This window comes from Thalia democratica, chromosome 4, assembly GCF_965202585.1.
Source record: "Thalia democratica chromosome 4, ktThaDemo2.hap1.1, whole genome shotgun sequence".
NCBI lineage: Eukaryota > Metazoa > Chordata > Thaliacea > Salpida > Salpidae > Thalia > Thalia democratica.
This window is the reverse complement of record NC_139168.1, coordinates 30,727,734-30,744,598: the sequence shown is the minus strand read 5'-3', so window position 1 is coordinate 30,744,598 and position 16,865 is coordinate 30,727,734. Positions and strand designations below refer to the sequence as shown.

Below are 16,865 nucleotides of genomic sequence, written 5' to 3'. Positions count from 1 at the left end.
GTAATACGAATTTCTATCATAAAAAACGAAACAAAAACTACCCTAATAGAATTTTAGTTTTATAAAATATGCATTTCCCTTATTTTTTTCAACAATTTCAAAAAAAACTTTGCTTTCATCCTAAAAAGTTTTATAAAGTCACTTATATTATTTACTTTGCAGTCCGCAAGCCATACTATGTGAAATCTATATTTGAACATAATTTTTTTTGATTAGTTTAAATAGTAATGATATTAGTTTAAGGTGCCTAATGATTTAAAAAAATTTAATTTAATGTGGATTTGTATACCAGGTAAATAAAAAAAAAGAAATTTTATGATAATAAACTTATTTGTTTTGCTGTTTAAATTTTTTTTGTTGTAAGACTTCTTTTCAAATAGAACAGCGTTTAATTGCATTGGCTGTTTATCATTTTTTAAATTTCAACTTAATTAACAATTATAGTTTATAAAACTTAAAAATACCAACTATCGATCATTTAATTTAACAAAGCTTAACAAAGTTTAATACTATCTTAGTAATAACGATGTAATATTACGCTACAAGAAGCTAATAAAAGTCAGGAAGTACATACAAAAAAAAACACAAAATTATTGATGGAGCTTTTATGAATAAAAATTATGATGGAACGGACTAAAAAGTATGTTCATCTGCATTGACAAGTTATACTAGCTTAATAACCGACCCGGCAATGCTTACAAAATTTAAATGGAGTCCGGCTTCAAAAGTAAGTCCGGCCCGAAAAACCAAAATTTAGGTACAATTTACGGAGGATTTGAGATTTATACTAGATGTAATAAAAATGGACTCATAAATTAATACTATGTCAAAATAAACTGGATAACTGAGAATTTTTAGTAAATAAAAAGAAATTCAATGCTCCGGCCATTCTAGAACTAAATTTCACTACAGCTGGCCTGCCAATCAAAATATTGCCCACTTATGAATATAAGTATAATGAAAAATAATTAACTTTTTTTTGAAATATTGGACGTTAGATAATAGTTAAAAAACTAAATTTATTCATAATTACTACCTACAAAACATAGTTTAAACTGTGACACATTAATAAAACTTTTACAAAAAACATGAAAAATTTAGTACTAATATACGTTTATAAGAAATCCTATTATTAAGCAATCAAATGAGAAAATAATTTTTAATTGTTGGAAATGAAATTTTTTTATGTTTTTCTTGACCACTCATTTTAGATTTTTAATGCATTCTAAAACGTCTATTCACAATAGACTAGTCGAAGTTTTGTAGATACATACTCATCAAGTCAGATATTTTATTGTTTATTTACATAATTACAATGCTTTAGAAGTTAAATAATCAAGTTTGTTACTAAGTTAAAAGAAACAGAAATATAATTGATAGTTTGAAAACAGTAGCACTTAATTTATAGAGATTTATTGCGAACTTGTTTTATAATATAAATATACCGTTTTATAAATATCAATAACAATATTTTGTACTGCTTTAATAAAAAAATAGTTTTTATATGTTCATAGTAAACTTAAATTTTTTAAATTATTTTTATACCAATTTTAAAAATCGCAGCAACTTGAAGTTTAAATTCTATTTTTATTTTTTTACCTTATAAAGTAGTATGTACCTTTGTAGCTTAAATGTAATACACTGTATAAAATTATTACAAAAGAAAGAAAAATTCAAGACTATGTAAGTTTAACCCTACATTAGTAGGCAAAAAATAATAATTACAATAATAAAAAATGAAGTGCAATTTTAGGAGCATGAGGTTATGTTTTTACGAATCACATAAACGTTATATACTTATTAGAAACAAAATCTGCTCAATGCAAACTAAATTTCAAGGCGATGTTTCAAAAAAAAATCACGAAATCTTCAGAAGTTTCCTCATCCCACTACAGCGGAGTGATTTTTCCTATGAACAAAGTTTGTTTCCTGTCTTACTTCTAATGTATTATTTCTAATGATCGCGGGGTCTCATTCAGGTCAACTTCATACTCGATTTCGAATTTTGCATTTGCAAGAAAACTGGTTTTCTTTTGATGTTTTTATCGTCTTCAAGCTTTTTGATGGTTTTTCTGCGATGACATCGTCCACTCCAAATTTATCAAGAGGCAAAATCACTAACATGCTGAAGTATTTTTTCTCAAGAGGTATGCTCAAGCTATTGAACCTTTTTTAAAGAAATATTTGTAGAAGTAACTTTTTTTTTTGAATCGTCATTTCAACATTAGAAGTTTTGTCTTCAGTACAATAAAAACATCATATTTAGTAAAATATGGGTTTAATGCGTCAAGTCAACCAATTTTGAAATAAACTAGCTATAACACATGCAGTTTTAGGGTGCATGTTGATAAAAAATGTTTTATTTTTCGATTTGTACAACGCTTCACCCAATCACTTATTGCTCTTTCAGATTTACCGGTCCATGTTTACTTTGTGTCTTTATAAGCAGCTTTTACTTCTAGTATGTATTTTGCAACAATTCTCTTCAAAGATTTAGAAAAAAAAAAGAGAATTGTCAAACTCAAACTGCATACTTCCAGAGTTAAAATTGAGTACATCGCTCACTTGTGAAAGTCTATCAAGAGCATCTTTATTCTCAACAAATCTTAATGCATCTTTAAGCACTTTCTTAGTCGTTTTGCTAGAACCCAACAGCAGCATGGAAAGAGCAAGCGAAGCACTCAGTGCTGAAAGAAAAAAAGTTTTCATCGATTTCATTTTTATCAGCAGTATCAAAGCTCCTTAAAAAGTTGAAGACAAAACTCATTGAAGTTCATACTGAGTTTTAGAGTTACAAAGTTTCAATTCTGTAAAAGTTTTTCATACTTAAAATACAGTATATTATTTTATAATGCACGAATTATTAGAAAAAAGTTGTGGAATTAAAAAAAACATAGATACCTTCCGTACCATTTTAGGTTAAATACATCTGCAACACTATAAGGCTAAAATATTTCACTTTAGTTTTAAACATGATGCCTTGACTTCTTATTAGTTTAACAAAACTAATCCGAACAATTGATAAGTTTTTTGTGTATTTATTTATTTATTATTGCTTAGTCTACAATTGGAATAATAGTTAAAAACATATTGTTTAGCAAGGGTTTTATTATAACCACACGTAAACTTAAGTTTGTTTTTCAGGGACTAGAAAAAGTGTAGTAGACTTCTTTTCAAATTCTTATTCTGATCATTATTACTTAAATATAGCACACTACTTTGATTGAAAACTACTTACTTTTCACTATTGTTATAAAAGTCAGTATAACATATCTACTACTTTTTTATGAAATAACACTTAAAGAAGAAGTATCATAAAGATTATATTAGAAACTAATGTGAATAATGTACATAGAAAATAAATTTCCTTATTTTGTATGAAGTTTTTATGCAAACTTCAGTATTTAGTAACAAAGTAATTTTATTTAACCATAAGTTAATAGTAAGTAGATATAAGGTTTAATAATTCTTTTAGTCTGAAGTAAATGATAGGATTGAAATAGAACTAATTTTTCAAGCTTTAAAACTGACAAAATTAATTTTATAATGTTCCAAGCATTAATAGTTGCCTAACTTTTAAGTGATAAATATTTTAACTATTGCATCAATCCATGCTTATATCGACTTTACCTTCATAATACTAATCAGCATTATGCTTTACCAAAGCTATAATTAATAATGTTTTTGACCGAACTAGTTATAAAAGAGCAAAAGTATTTCTACTTTGATAATTTTATTTAGGCAAAATACAGTTAAAAGTTTTACATAAAAAAACTTTTATTGATAGAATCCTTATTGTTAGATTTTCAGAAAAAAAGAATACTGCAATGCATAAAAAAAATTTTTTTTACCGTACCACAAAAAAGTAAATATATAAATTAAATAAAAAAAGTAAAAACTTAAAAGATAGTCTAAACATTTTAACTTATCGATTCACAGCTATCTAAGTTTAAAATTAATAATAAAAACATGTAAAGCAGAAGTAAACATTATATATTTATATACTTACAAATAGTATCATAGCCATTAACACCTTGCTTAAGTAGCTTGTTTTAAATGTCCAAAAAATACGTAGCAAAATAAAGTTTGTTAAATTTTTATCATCCCTAGAAGTATATGTTTTCATTTTATGTACTACTTAATTTAAGTATTTATAGTTTTTATTTCATTTGGTACTTTTTCAAAACGTTTCATCTTAAAATTCTGTTAATAAGCAAAACACTTTTTTGTCCTTGCTTTTAAAAATAACTGGGAATATCTTAAAAAGGTTTGATTTAGAATTTAATGATTATTTTTAAAAACTACTTTTAAAGTGTTAAAGTAATATGTATTCAGTTTTAGATTCATAAACTTCTACTATAGATAAAAGATTTTTTTTCTTGTACAAGCACCAACAATGTTTTTAATGAAAATGAATTATATTTTTGTGCAAACGAGCTGCTTCTCATCTGAAAACGTTTAGTAGTAGCCAAGTAAAATACCCTTTCAATCATGCAACTGATTTAGTTTTTAAAAGTAAAAGAAATAATAAGTTTCTAAATTTAATTAAAATTTTAAAGTAATTTTATAACTAAGAATGATCCGACAAAAATGTCATTTTAGTAAAAATTAATGTTTGCGTTTAAAAATTTATTTGGAGCCTAATTAAATCTATAAGGACTTTACAAGCGTAAGAAAAAAAAAAAGTTTTGGTTTTGTAGCTTGTATTGAAAAGTTATCTTTAATACTCTCAAGTAATAGTGCAGTAACATAACATCGTTTTTTTTTAATTATACTAAAAAGTAGCACTATGTCTGTTGCTTATTATTTGTCATTTACATGATATGTATCTCTTACTTTGAAAAAAAAAGTTAAATTAATTTAAAAGAAAATACCATGTCTTTGTTTCAATCTTGTATATGTAACAGATGTTTTTATAAGTGTTTATGATAGTTTTTAGTTTATAATGTGGTTATTGCTCATAAAAACATTTTGAATCTATACATAACTTCTATAAGTAAAAAAAGATCCTTAGTGATAACTCTTCCTACATAGTGAAAATATCCTTTAAATAGTTATTAAAACCTGTTGCATAAACAACGTCTTAGTTACTTTAAAGGTAGTAATGAGTCTCATAAAGTTATTTTATAGTTAAAAACATAAAACAATAAAAGCGAAATACAATATAATAAGGCTATAAACAGCACAAAACCGTATTACAACTCTGAAGAGAGACATACTGATTGCAGACATTACTACAAATCTAATTTGCAAAATCTGTAAAACAAAGTTCCCATTTTAAAACAATACTAACTGTAATAAGGTCATACAAGGTGTATTGTTCTACTTTTATGTTGAACTCACTACAAACTTGGTTTTGTAATTACTCTCATAAGGTTAGAAAGTTGTACGTGTAGTAAAAATTGACACATAAAACTCATTTAAACAGTAAATTCTAGCTTTGCGATACAAAACTATCATGTAATATAGCAGTGTTTCTGAACCTTTTTCGAGTGGCGGAACCCTTTTCCAAAGTTCAATTTTTTCCGCGGAACCCCTAATTTTAATTCTACATAAAAATTTTAATTGAATAAATGTTCTTTTTTAAATTTCGAAAGGCTTCGCGGAACCCCATTTCAGAAGCACTGTAATATAGGGTTTGGCAATGTTTACAGAAATCAAGTGGAATACGGCCCACAAAAGGTAAAACTGCGGCCTGCGAGCATGGAAGTCCGGTCCACTGAACAAATTTTGAAATTTAAACTATATATTCTATAATTTGAAATAAAGAGCACAAACAGTAAAAAGACTTCTTATACAATTTAAGTAAAATTTTAAATTTACACTAAGTAAAGTCATAAAATAGGTCACATGGAATAAGTACTTGTCAAAATATATTGGATAATTGAGTATTAAACGTGAATTAGATGATATTGAAATGCTCCAGCCCTCCAAGGACTACATTTTTCCACACATGGTCCGCTGACTAAAAACGTTGCCTACCAATATACTAATCAGAATACCAAGTCTAATACCTGTGACAATGTTCTTTTATTTCAAAAGTTGATCGAAGGCCAAAAAGTTCTGCAGAAGTTTAAAAGCAGCTCATATAGATTACTTTGTTTACAATGCTAGAGTTTACTTTGGCCAATAAAAAATTCAATACAATGTTTTCAGTATTAAATTAAGTAGTAGAAGATTTACAACTTCAATTCAAGAATAAACATTTAGTACTAAAATTGTGACTAGCTATGCAGAACGCAATGATTAAAAAAAGGTTGAAAAAATACTTTACTAATTTTAGAAAAAACTTCTTATTTTTATAAAAAGTTTGCTAACTTTTTATTTTTTTCATTATTTAAGATTAGCATATATTTTAATAATAACTAGACTAATTCTAAAAACTCGCTTGTAACATACTTATATATTGAACACAAATATATAATAAATTTGCTTGCGTCTATGACTTTAAGTAGCGACTCCGTTTCACAATAAATTTTACTTCAATTAAATGAGTGCTTAATAATCTGATCATTCTAAATAGAAATCAGCTAACTATTGATGTTGCTGACAAACGATTAGCTGCTACTTGCAGCAACTAATTAAAACAGCAACAAAATATTTTGTAAGCAACACCAATAACAAGTTTAATTTATTTAAGTAGCTATGAAGCTCTACAACAATTAAGTTTCTAAGAAGCCTTTTGAAACAAGTTAACTTAAAAAATCGCTACAAAATATAAATACACTTCTGATTTTTGTGAATAAAGATAATAGTTCAAACATTTTATAGTAAAGATTGTAGTTTTATAAAAGCACACAGAGATAAAAAATACGCTCAAAATTTATTTTAAAAGTATGTTAAAGAAAAATATTTAAAAATTAAACAACACAAATAAATTGATGTTTTAAGTTTTTATAAAGAAAGTACAATAAAACAAAATGTAATGAAAATAATCACAGTGCTGCAATAAAAAATCATTCTAACTGTTGTACACTTTCTTTGGAGTTTTTGTGAAAGTTAAAGAATTCGCTTCCAAGCCATTGAAAACAGTCTTCTACTCCGTCATACTCTTTCTGTGAATTAAGGTTTTATAAAAAAATAATCAAAAAAATCAGGTACTTTTTTGACTTCAGAAAACTATAATTTTTATACTTTACAACAATGAAAGATACTTTGATTGCTTTTATACTTGTTACGTAAGCTTATTAGTGCTAGGCACAAGCTTTAAAGACAAAATAAAAAGTTTAGCAACAACTATAAGCAATAAAAGTTAAAATTATTTTTGATTATCCGCTGAGAAGTCTGTCTAATTTTATTTTAACAGTTATAAAAATGAATTATTTTTGTATATCTTCAATACTCCAATAATTTTTAAAATTGTACTAACTTTTAAACCTGATAAAAAAACAATAAAATTTGTAATAAAAATAGTATTAAATAGTGTCGAAAAGAACAAAGTTATTGGCTTTAAATATTACTTTTGACAAAACAGCACTGACAAACTAATTAAAAAAATTTAACATTTAATACTAACAGCAGAGCATTCAAAATACTTTATTGAGTTTTTTTCTGCAAACTCACTCGCATCTTCAAAGCTGACTCTTCTTCGCTTTTCCAGATCTTTCTTGTTTCCTATCAGAATTCCTGCAACAAAAATTACTGACTTTTGCTCAAGTATAAAATTATCAGCAGTAAAAAGCATAGAAAGCTGCTGATTAGAATTCTTTCGATGTTTTCTTTTACTACTTAATTTAACTAAATGTATTGTAAATTATGTTTTGAGGCTTTTTTTTAACATCAAAACAAGTTAATGATTGGAAGAAACTTAAAGAAAGAGAGTTGGACAATGCATTAAAAATGGAATAATAAAGACATATGTGCCAGAATTATCAATCGTTGATCAGACAATGAAATATAATATATTTAAAAGAATTTATTTTTTATTATTTTTTAATATATCTATTTTATTATTTTATAGTAAAAAGTTCAGTAGAATAAAAAGATATATTTATGACCTGACACTTTTGTTTTGATCTATAATTAATTAGTTATTGCTAAGAATCTGACTTACAAGTTAAAACATTTTGAATTAATGCAGAAACATCTTTCTCTTGTGAATCTTAAAGATTATGATCAAATTAATATATATAATATGAATATAATAATAATAAAATAATAAAGTATCCTTCTTTTATTACACTGACATATGTTTCTGTGTGTTAAACAATTCAACACACTTAAACTGAGCTCTGTAAAAAAATGAATACTGTAAGGAAAGAATAGAAGCTGAAGTAGGTATATACATGTGTCCATTAAAAAAAAAAATTGCTATATATTTTTATATATTCCAGTAAACTTGTTTCGCTAGGATCTTTTGTTAACAAAAGCTTAATATTATATTTTGAATAATTATAATATGAGTATATATTTTATGTTTCGTTAATGTCAGATAATCTTGCTTATTTTATTATAAGCCAAATGTTAGTTTTAGATGAACATTTTAATATTACATATATATGTTTCGGGTTTTCAAATACTTTTCGTTTAGAGAATTATTTAAAATTGTGAAGTTTCATATTCTTATTTCTCATAGAACTTTATTTAGAGTTTGAGTTTTGACTGTTAAGTTTTTCTTTTATTATATCTCGTTATAATTTTTATTTAAGTTTGGTTTGCGACTCAATGACCGAAAGATCTTTTCGTGCACCCAGGTCCTTGGGCTAAATTTTTTTTGAGCACACTTTTGCTCGTTTGATAAACTTTAAACTTTTAATTTTTTTTCATAACCACCAAAACAAAATGCAATCTCAATCAAAAACTTTGTTAATGAACTTCTAAATCTATTCAAAAGCTTAAAAACTTATATGTACAAATTTTAGTCTAAACTTCAATTCAAAATTTTAAAATTTTATTAACAAAAGAACGTTTCACTCGTTTGAACTCAATCAAGCGAGATCATCATTTGAATAAAATCTTATTCAAATAGAATTAACTAATTAACTTGAGTTCAAACAACATTTTCAAATTAAGTTTAAAAAATATACTTGATTGGTTTTTTTTCACATTAATTTTAGTTAATTCTCAAGTTCTTGTATGTAGAAGTTATGCACATTTCAATAAAAAAAAACAACTAACTCTGTGTTTAGACCAATTCTAAGAATAAAATTATCTTTTTAAGATTAAGAGCTTGTTTTTACTTCATTGAAAGATTAATAGTTAAATATAAAACTTTTTATCAGGATGGTTTTGAGAAAATTTTCCAGGTTTTCTGATTTTCTTCCAGGTTTTCCTGTCCCTATTTAGTAAAAACTAAATGTAAGGTAAACAAATATTTTTAATAAAATTAATGAAAACATACTTTAAAAATGTTTTATTATAAATTTAAAACCAAAACATACTTAAACTTTTTAAGGTAAAAAAAAAGTTATTTTTATCTAGTCAAAGTTTATTAATTTACAGATAAAATTTGTTTAAATTTTCTTCTTTTTTTTTGCATATATTTTTAAAATAATTTTTTTAAATTCTGTTTTATAGATGCTTTAAGTATTCATTTATTTTTATAAATAAAAATTTATAAATAAATAACTAATGTTCTTATTATTAAATGCTAAAATTAACTTGATTTTTCTAGTGAAATCTTGTTTAGTTGTTTCTTTACAAACACTTTAATTTAAAACGTTTCTATGTTTTTTCTTGTGTTAATAAATCTTTTAATCCAACAAAGCGTTTGATGTAAAAATAATTCGTTTTTTATGTATAAATATTACTTAAATAACTCGTCTTTATTTTTTAATTATACAAAATACTAAACTGATAAAATATTGTAGTTTTAAGACTGTTTTAAAGTAAAATGTTCTTGAAAAAAATATTTTATGCAAAGCATTTTCAACAAAGTTGCATACATGAAAAATAGCATGTTAAAACTAAAATAGTTGTAAAAACAAAACTAACGATTTCCTGTTTGCACATTAACGTTAACAGAAACCATTTTAAGTTTAATACCTCAATAAACAAATAAATTATCTAAAAAATGGATTTAAAAGATAAATTGCAAATAAAAAGGAAAAACTAAAAAACTATAAATGCTTAAAGCTAATTTTCAGCATTTTTTTATCAGCAAAAAATATAACTAAAACAAAACTTTATCTAAATTTACAAAAGTAAATAACTTTTTTTACAAACCTGGAACAGTTTTACCATGTTCAAAAAACTTTTTTATTTTCTGCAGCCAACTTTGGCAGTTTTGGAAAGAATTGGCGTTAGTTATGTCAAAAACAAGTACAAACATTCCAGGCTTGTCCCAATTCTTCTCACAAACATCAGCAAATAAATCTTTTCCAGCTGAATCAAAAATGAAGAAATCCTAAAGTTTTGAAAACTTAGTAAATAGTTATTGGCTGTGTTATTTGAAATAACTAAGCAAACTAACAATCATGTCATTTTTAAGTTCTCCAAGGTGAATGAATTTTTGAATTAAGTCGATTCCAGTAGTCTGTAAAAAGAAATTATTTAAAACTAGTATGATATTTAGATAATTTGTAATTTTTTTGCAAATTAGATTTTTGAAGGTATGTATAATATTTCATTCTTAATAATAAAAAAGTTCTTATTGTTAGGTGTTTTAATAATGTAGTATTTAGTCTTTTTACTTCTAGTATACACATGGTTTAAAAAGGGTTGCCACTCTTTGAGTCAAACAATCTTCCCTGAGTGACCAGAAACATCCCTGAGTTTTTTTCAAATCCTTAACAAATTTATTATTTATTAAAAAGTTACAATACTAATTCTAAGAATATTGAAAAACTATCCGCAAGGCTAAAAATTTTCTAAATAAGTACTAAAAATAAATAAAATTAATTTTTTCTAACAAAATATTGAAACTGGATTAACTACATCTCATTCTAGATCTAGAAAAAAAATTCCCTGAGATTTTTAAAAACATCTTAAAACTTCCCTGGAATTTTTAGAAAAAACCAAAACTGCCCTGAGTTTCCTTGAGTTAAAAAAAAAAGAATCGAAATTCCCTGAGTTTGTGTGGCAACCCTATTTAAACCAAATTTAAAATAAAAACTTCTCAGCCGTTTTAAAAGTTATAGTTAAAAAATGACATTAATTCAACTCATTATCAAAAAACTATAATTTGCTGTACAAATATATTTTGACTCAGTTGACAAAAACAAACTAAACATTTTTTCAAGGGAAAGAAGCACAAAAAAGTATACTATAAGTAAGATAAGCACAGTTTTTAGAAAATCTACATGAAAACTAATTAAAAAACGTTAATTTATAACAAAAAATACAAATTATAAGCTAACCATGTTTAAACTGCATAGTTTGATGCCAATCCTATTTTACAATTATCAACTACCAAAGTGCAAAGGCCATTTAAAGAAGAAAAAAAGTTCAGTTATACATTAAGGATTACATTAAACAGAAAATATAAGTATCTTTTTACTAACTTTTATTTTTTATACCTTACTTGAATATGTAAAAAAATATAAAAAGTATGAGGTGATATTGATTCTCATTTTAGTTTTAACAAAATACACTGTGGTTAAAAGCTTTTTGTACAGTTTATAAATAATGTTTATAAATACCTAACATGTTATCCCAAACATAAAATAAGTAAAAAAAGGGTCAAATTTTAAAAATGAAAAATTATTGAATTAGCTTTAGATTAGGGAAAGGAACTCTTTTAGTTGGCAGGTTAGGTTCAAAAGAAAAATAACTTTTGCGGGCTGTACTTGTTTAGAAAAATTTTAAGCAGTCTGCACAAACTTAAAAACAGTTTTACAAAAAGTATTTTAAAGTTAAATACAGAAATTTGCAAACTTAAGAAATCATGATGTTTTTTTTGTAAATGGATAGTTTTAATGTTTTAAAAGGCAATAACATTATGAAGAGTTATAAAATCCTCAAAAACATAAAATAAACATTGATTAAAACACAATTTCAATACTTGTTGTACTATTGCAAGTGTATGCAATGCACATAAAATATAGTTGAAATACATTTGTATAAAATGCAAAATTTGTTTAACTTGTTTTAGTAAAATGAATATGTAGATTGAATGTTTTAAAAAAACACTTTATTGCTTTTAAACAGCATAAAACAAAAAAAACTATATTCACCTTTGCTTTTAATTCTTGTTTAAAATATAACAAACTAAAATTTTTTTTAAACATTTAAAAGTATACAAAAACTTCAGCTTAACTAAAAATTCTAAACTTCTTACTGCAGAAAAAATAAAAACAATTATAACATAAAGTACTTTTCTTTTAAACAAAACACAATACATCAACTATAAAAACAATAAACAAAATTAGTTGATCATTTGAAAAAAAAAATATTTAAAAAACAAAATTATGTGCAAACCATATAATAATTCTTAGGATAAGTTGAACCATCGCTGTGGAACGATTGGGATATTGCACTCTTTCCAACTTCAGAGTCCCCTTTAAAAATAAATAATAATAAACAAAAAACGTTGTTATTCACTTGAAAAATTAATTCAAACATTCCAGAATTTTTAATTTTTTTTTCAAAAAAGAATTTTCTAACTTAAAACTTTTCCAAGCTTTTTTATAAAAACTACAGGATTTTTACAAAGTTACAAAATTCTAGGTTATTTTTTCAGTACCAGGTAAAACTGACACTCTGATACTAACAAAAAAAAGTTACATTGTTTTATAACTCCAAGGATCTAGAAAAAGCAAAATAAATCCTTTATTTTTATACTTTTAGTATTGTAAGTTCTATGTTTTTCAAGCCACACAACTATGACTTGAAGTATATTTTTTAAATTCACAAATTATTAATTTAAACTAAAACTATAATAAAAATATAAACTGAAATATTTTTTTTTAGTTTATACCAGGGGTCAGAAAACTCCAGGCTCGAGCATGTTTTTATTTAAAATGGGATACCACCAGCAAAAGGTAGACCCTTAATCCAGCTAAACCCTAAATTGTAAGAAATTACAGTAGGTATACAGAAGTTAAAAGTTTAAAAAAAGTTCACAATGTAAATAAAAATACAAGTGCAGCTCACAACTATCACATGCCTGCTGACCTCCGGTTTATACTAGGTTATGTAATTCCTATAGGTGGGATATGTAAGGCCTAAAATTGATGTCAATCATGCAACTTGTAAAAAGCAAATAAAATTAAGCTCTCTCATAAAAAAATGTTTAAAAAATAGGATTTTTACTTTATTATCAATACAAATTCTTAATAGGTTATTAACTAATTATAGATTTATTTTCAGTTTTTGGAGTACAGTTTTTTAAATTTAGTTGGTGGTCCAGACTTTTTTATATATACAGCTTTTTAAATAATAGGAGCCAATCAACTTTTATAAACAATGTTGTGTCTGAGCGTGAAATTGTGAATGTTGGAATACCGCAAGGTTCTTGTTTGGGTCCTTTGTTGTTTGTTGTGTATATAAATGACAATTTTTCTTCTACTGATATTAATATGAGATCATTGCTGATGATGCCTGCTTAAGCTACCAACATAGTGATCCTGCTTGTGTGAACAGTGCTATTAATGAAGAGCTGAGAAAAGTTGGTGTATGGTTGTGTGCTAATAAACTTTTTATCAACTATTCTAAACTGATTTTTTGCTTTTTACATACGTCAAAAATGTGATTGTCAAGTAAATATGAATGGATTTAATATTGAACAATATAAATATAAAATATATATAAAATATTTAAGTGTGGTTTTGGATGAAAAACTGAATTGGAGAGCTCATTTAAGATCTCTCAAATCAAAGCTGTCTCAGAGTTGTTTTGTTTTGTCAAAATTGAGGTACTATTTGGATGTGAGTACACTTAAAATGGTGTATAATAGTTTGTTTTATCAGTATACTTAATACTGTATATCTGCTTAGGGTGGTGCTGTGGAATGTTATTTGAAACAAATTGTTAGTATGAAAAAAAGAGTAGTGAGGTATGTTTGCTGTGACCCCAACAAACCCACTATTTGTGAAAACTGGTCAGCTAAAATTAAATGATGTGTTTAAATTGCAAGTTTGTAAATTAATTCAGAATAGTATGACTGGATTTGATGTTGGTCATAAAAGTTTTACTCTTGCTAGTTCTCTTCACTAACACAATACAAGGTTTTCCAAAAAATTAAATTTTGTAACTGATAGACCTAGAACAAGACTAGTCCTTTAGATATTTGGGTCCAAGGTTTTAGTCTAGTGTCCCAATAAATTCTAAAAAACTAAACTAAGATGAATTTAAAGTGGTGTTATAAAAATTTTCTATCAACTTGCTACAAGAAGTAAAACTGGAGTACTTTTAATCAAATGTCTAAGTATATTGTTTTATTGACCTATACTTTTGTGCATTTGTGTAAAAACTAGATTAATTGCATATTTTGTTTCTCTTTTGAATTTGTATAAGTTTAAGATTGAATATTTTATGTTATTTATCTTGTTTTTTTACATAAAGGAACATTTCTGTTAAAATGTTATATTTTTATAAATAAAACTTTGTTATGAGAGAAATCATTAGTCAAGTTTATAAATATTGGTCAAGATTTTTGTGTTAACTTATTGCTAGCAATAAATTACACTAGTTTTTCATTTTTTCTTTAAGAAGTTTGTTGTTTTGTAGTTGTTTGTTTATAATTTATACTGTTCAATATTCAAAGAACAGTTCCTGAAAATTTGAGGTAGTTATCTCAAAAAAGGTAGGAGGAGAAAGATTTTTAGTGATTTCTAGTTATTTGCCGTTTCAGTTTGAGGCTCTCATAAGGAACCTAATGTTGCCTCCAACTTTGACCAGCTATATCTAAAAAAATATTTTGAATTTTTAAAATCTGTAAAAAGCATCTTGTAGCTTACTAAAAACTTTATAAAATAAGATAAAATTGTATAAAAGTGTTTTACCCCGTAGGCCCTTAAAGAAATTTGCTACTTAAATTTTTAACAGCTAATTGTGGAAATTATTTGGTGGCAACAATACCATAATTGGATTGTTATTATTGTTGCTTTGTTCAGAACATTGGAAGCACTTGCTTGGGGTTTTGAGCTTCATGTTTTTTCCACACTATGCGGTTTTTAATGTTGAGATTTTAACAGTGTTTGCAAGAAAAGATTGTGAGTGTTTGCAAACGAGGTGTCACCAGCTTTTTTTTTATTAAAAGGTTAGGAATAGTTTTATTTTCATTTTGGTTAGTTAAAAATAAAAGTTCTGCTTTTTTTTGTGGATAGATAGATTTAGTTTAATTTTTTATATAAACGATTAATTTTTTCTGATAAATTTAAAATAGGCAGTTGGAATAACACATGATGAGCTCAAAATCACTCGCTTGACTTTCAGAAAACGTTAATTAATGCAGAGGGGAGAGTGAGTTCTGATGTTTTCTAAAAAAAAAATATATATCATTAATTTGTGGATCATGTCAGTAAATTATTCAAATGTTATTCTTTTGAACAGCGTAAACTTGAAGCTGTCTTAAAGATTAAAAAGTTGAAAAATAACTTACCCAGGACAATACATTTAGTTCTTAAAACAACCATCAGAAACAAAAAGTAGCCAAGTTATTTTAAGTTTTACTCAAAAAACTTCAAGTTTTAGCTTTACTGTTGTTATCATACAACATATATCAAAAACTACTCAACCATTAAAATAATTGTTCAACAGACTGTGCAGTGCAAGTTTTAGTTTTAGATAAAATATTGCATTGCATGTAATTAGTTCAGGACTCAGAAGACACTAACTTGATTTTTAAACAAAATTTTAGTAATCTTTGCAAAACCTAGCGTATTTTTTACGTTGTTGAAAAAAAAAATATATTTTATAATTACAAGTTTATGTTTTTATCTGTATTTTTTAAGAAATATCTAACTAAACATAATTACAGGTCAGTCTATATTTATTTTCTTTTTAAATTGTTTATTTTATTTTCTCAAAATAAAAATGATTTTTTTTTAATGAAATAGTACTTATTTATTCTAATTAAAACTTTAGTAAAGTCAAAATGGTTTGTGTTCTTTGTTAAACTTATTACAAGACAACTTAAAAACAATCAAATCAGTTTTGTAAACTACCGATAGAAGTAAATTTGATTATGTTAATTAGAATATGAAATAAATAAAAAATGTAAAGATTATCAATTTTTTTTTCTTGTGTATATTAAAAAAAAAGTTTTCATTTTATAATTTAATTAATTTGCATTTTCGTAAATTTATTTTGAAATTTATTGTTGTATAGTAAAACTTATAAAAATAGATTACTATAATATTTCTATAATATTTTAATATAATTAAAGTTTTTTATTTTATATTAAAATGAAGCATTTGTATTAATTTTATTTAAAGTTAATTTATTATTTTCACTTATTTCTTTAGCTTTAAGTTAATTAATAGCTGATGTTGCTGCTTTATAACCACTTTTTAGCTAACTGATAAAAATTAGGTTATATACAAACATTTATATATTTTTATTTTCACATATCTTATCCAAAGTTTTATTCTAGTATGGTTTTAAAAATAAAAAAGTTCACAATAAAAGTTATTATTTTAAACTAAGCTTTAAATTCTATTAAAACTTTTTTAAGCTATAATACTTTAAGCAACCTTACAAGCATAAAACCAAATAAAAATTTTAAAAGAATAATAAACTTTAGTAAAGTCTATCATCTTTACTTTACTTACACATTATATAAATACCATTTTGTTTCAAATACTTCAAAAAGAAATTTTTGACAAAATAGTTTACTATCCGTGGAAGGGAGCGTACACATGTAAATTTACTTCCTTAATAAGGTTACAAACAATAAATAAATAAAAATATTACCAACATGTACTGTTGCACGACTGCACAAAAGCTTGAGATTGAACAAAGTAAATGTTCTAGAAACACTATCA

The 16,865-nt window shown here is 25.1% G+C and overlaps 1 protein-coding gene across 1 annotated transcript; it reads right to left on the bottom strand.

The window, feature by feature from the left end:
• Positions 1–6,502: 6,502 nt before the first annotated feature.
• LOC145834470 (intraflagellar transport protein 27 homolog) lies at positions 6,503–15,561 on the bottom strand. The gene is made up of 6 exons (XM_082941906.1): positions 15,482–15,561; positions 12,358–12,437; positions 10,412–10,474; positions 10,165–10,345; positions 7,517–7,626; positions 6,503–7,055 (listed from the first exon to the last, which is right to left on the bottom strand). Exons 1-6 carry the CDS (start codon positions 15,513–15,515, stop codon positions 6,957–6,959), a joined length of 567 nt encoding a protein of 188 aa, XP_082798032.1. The 5' UTR covers positions 15,516–15,561; the 3' UTR covers positions 6,503–6,956.
• Between the last annotated feature and the right edge of the window lie 1,304 nt (positions 15,562–16,865).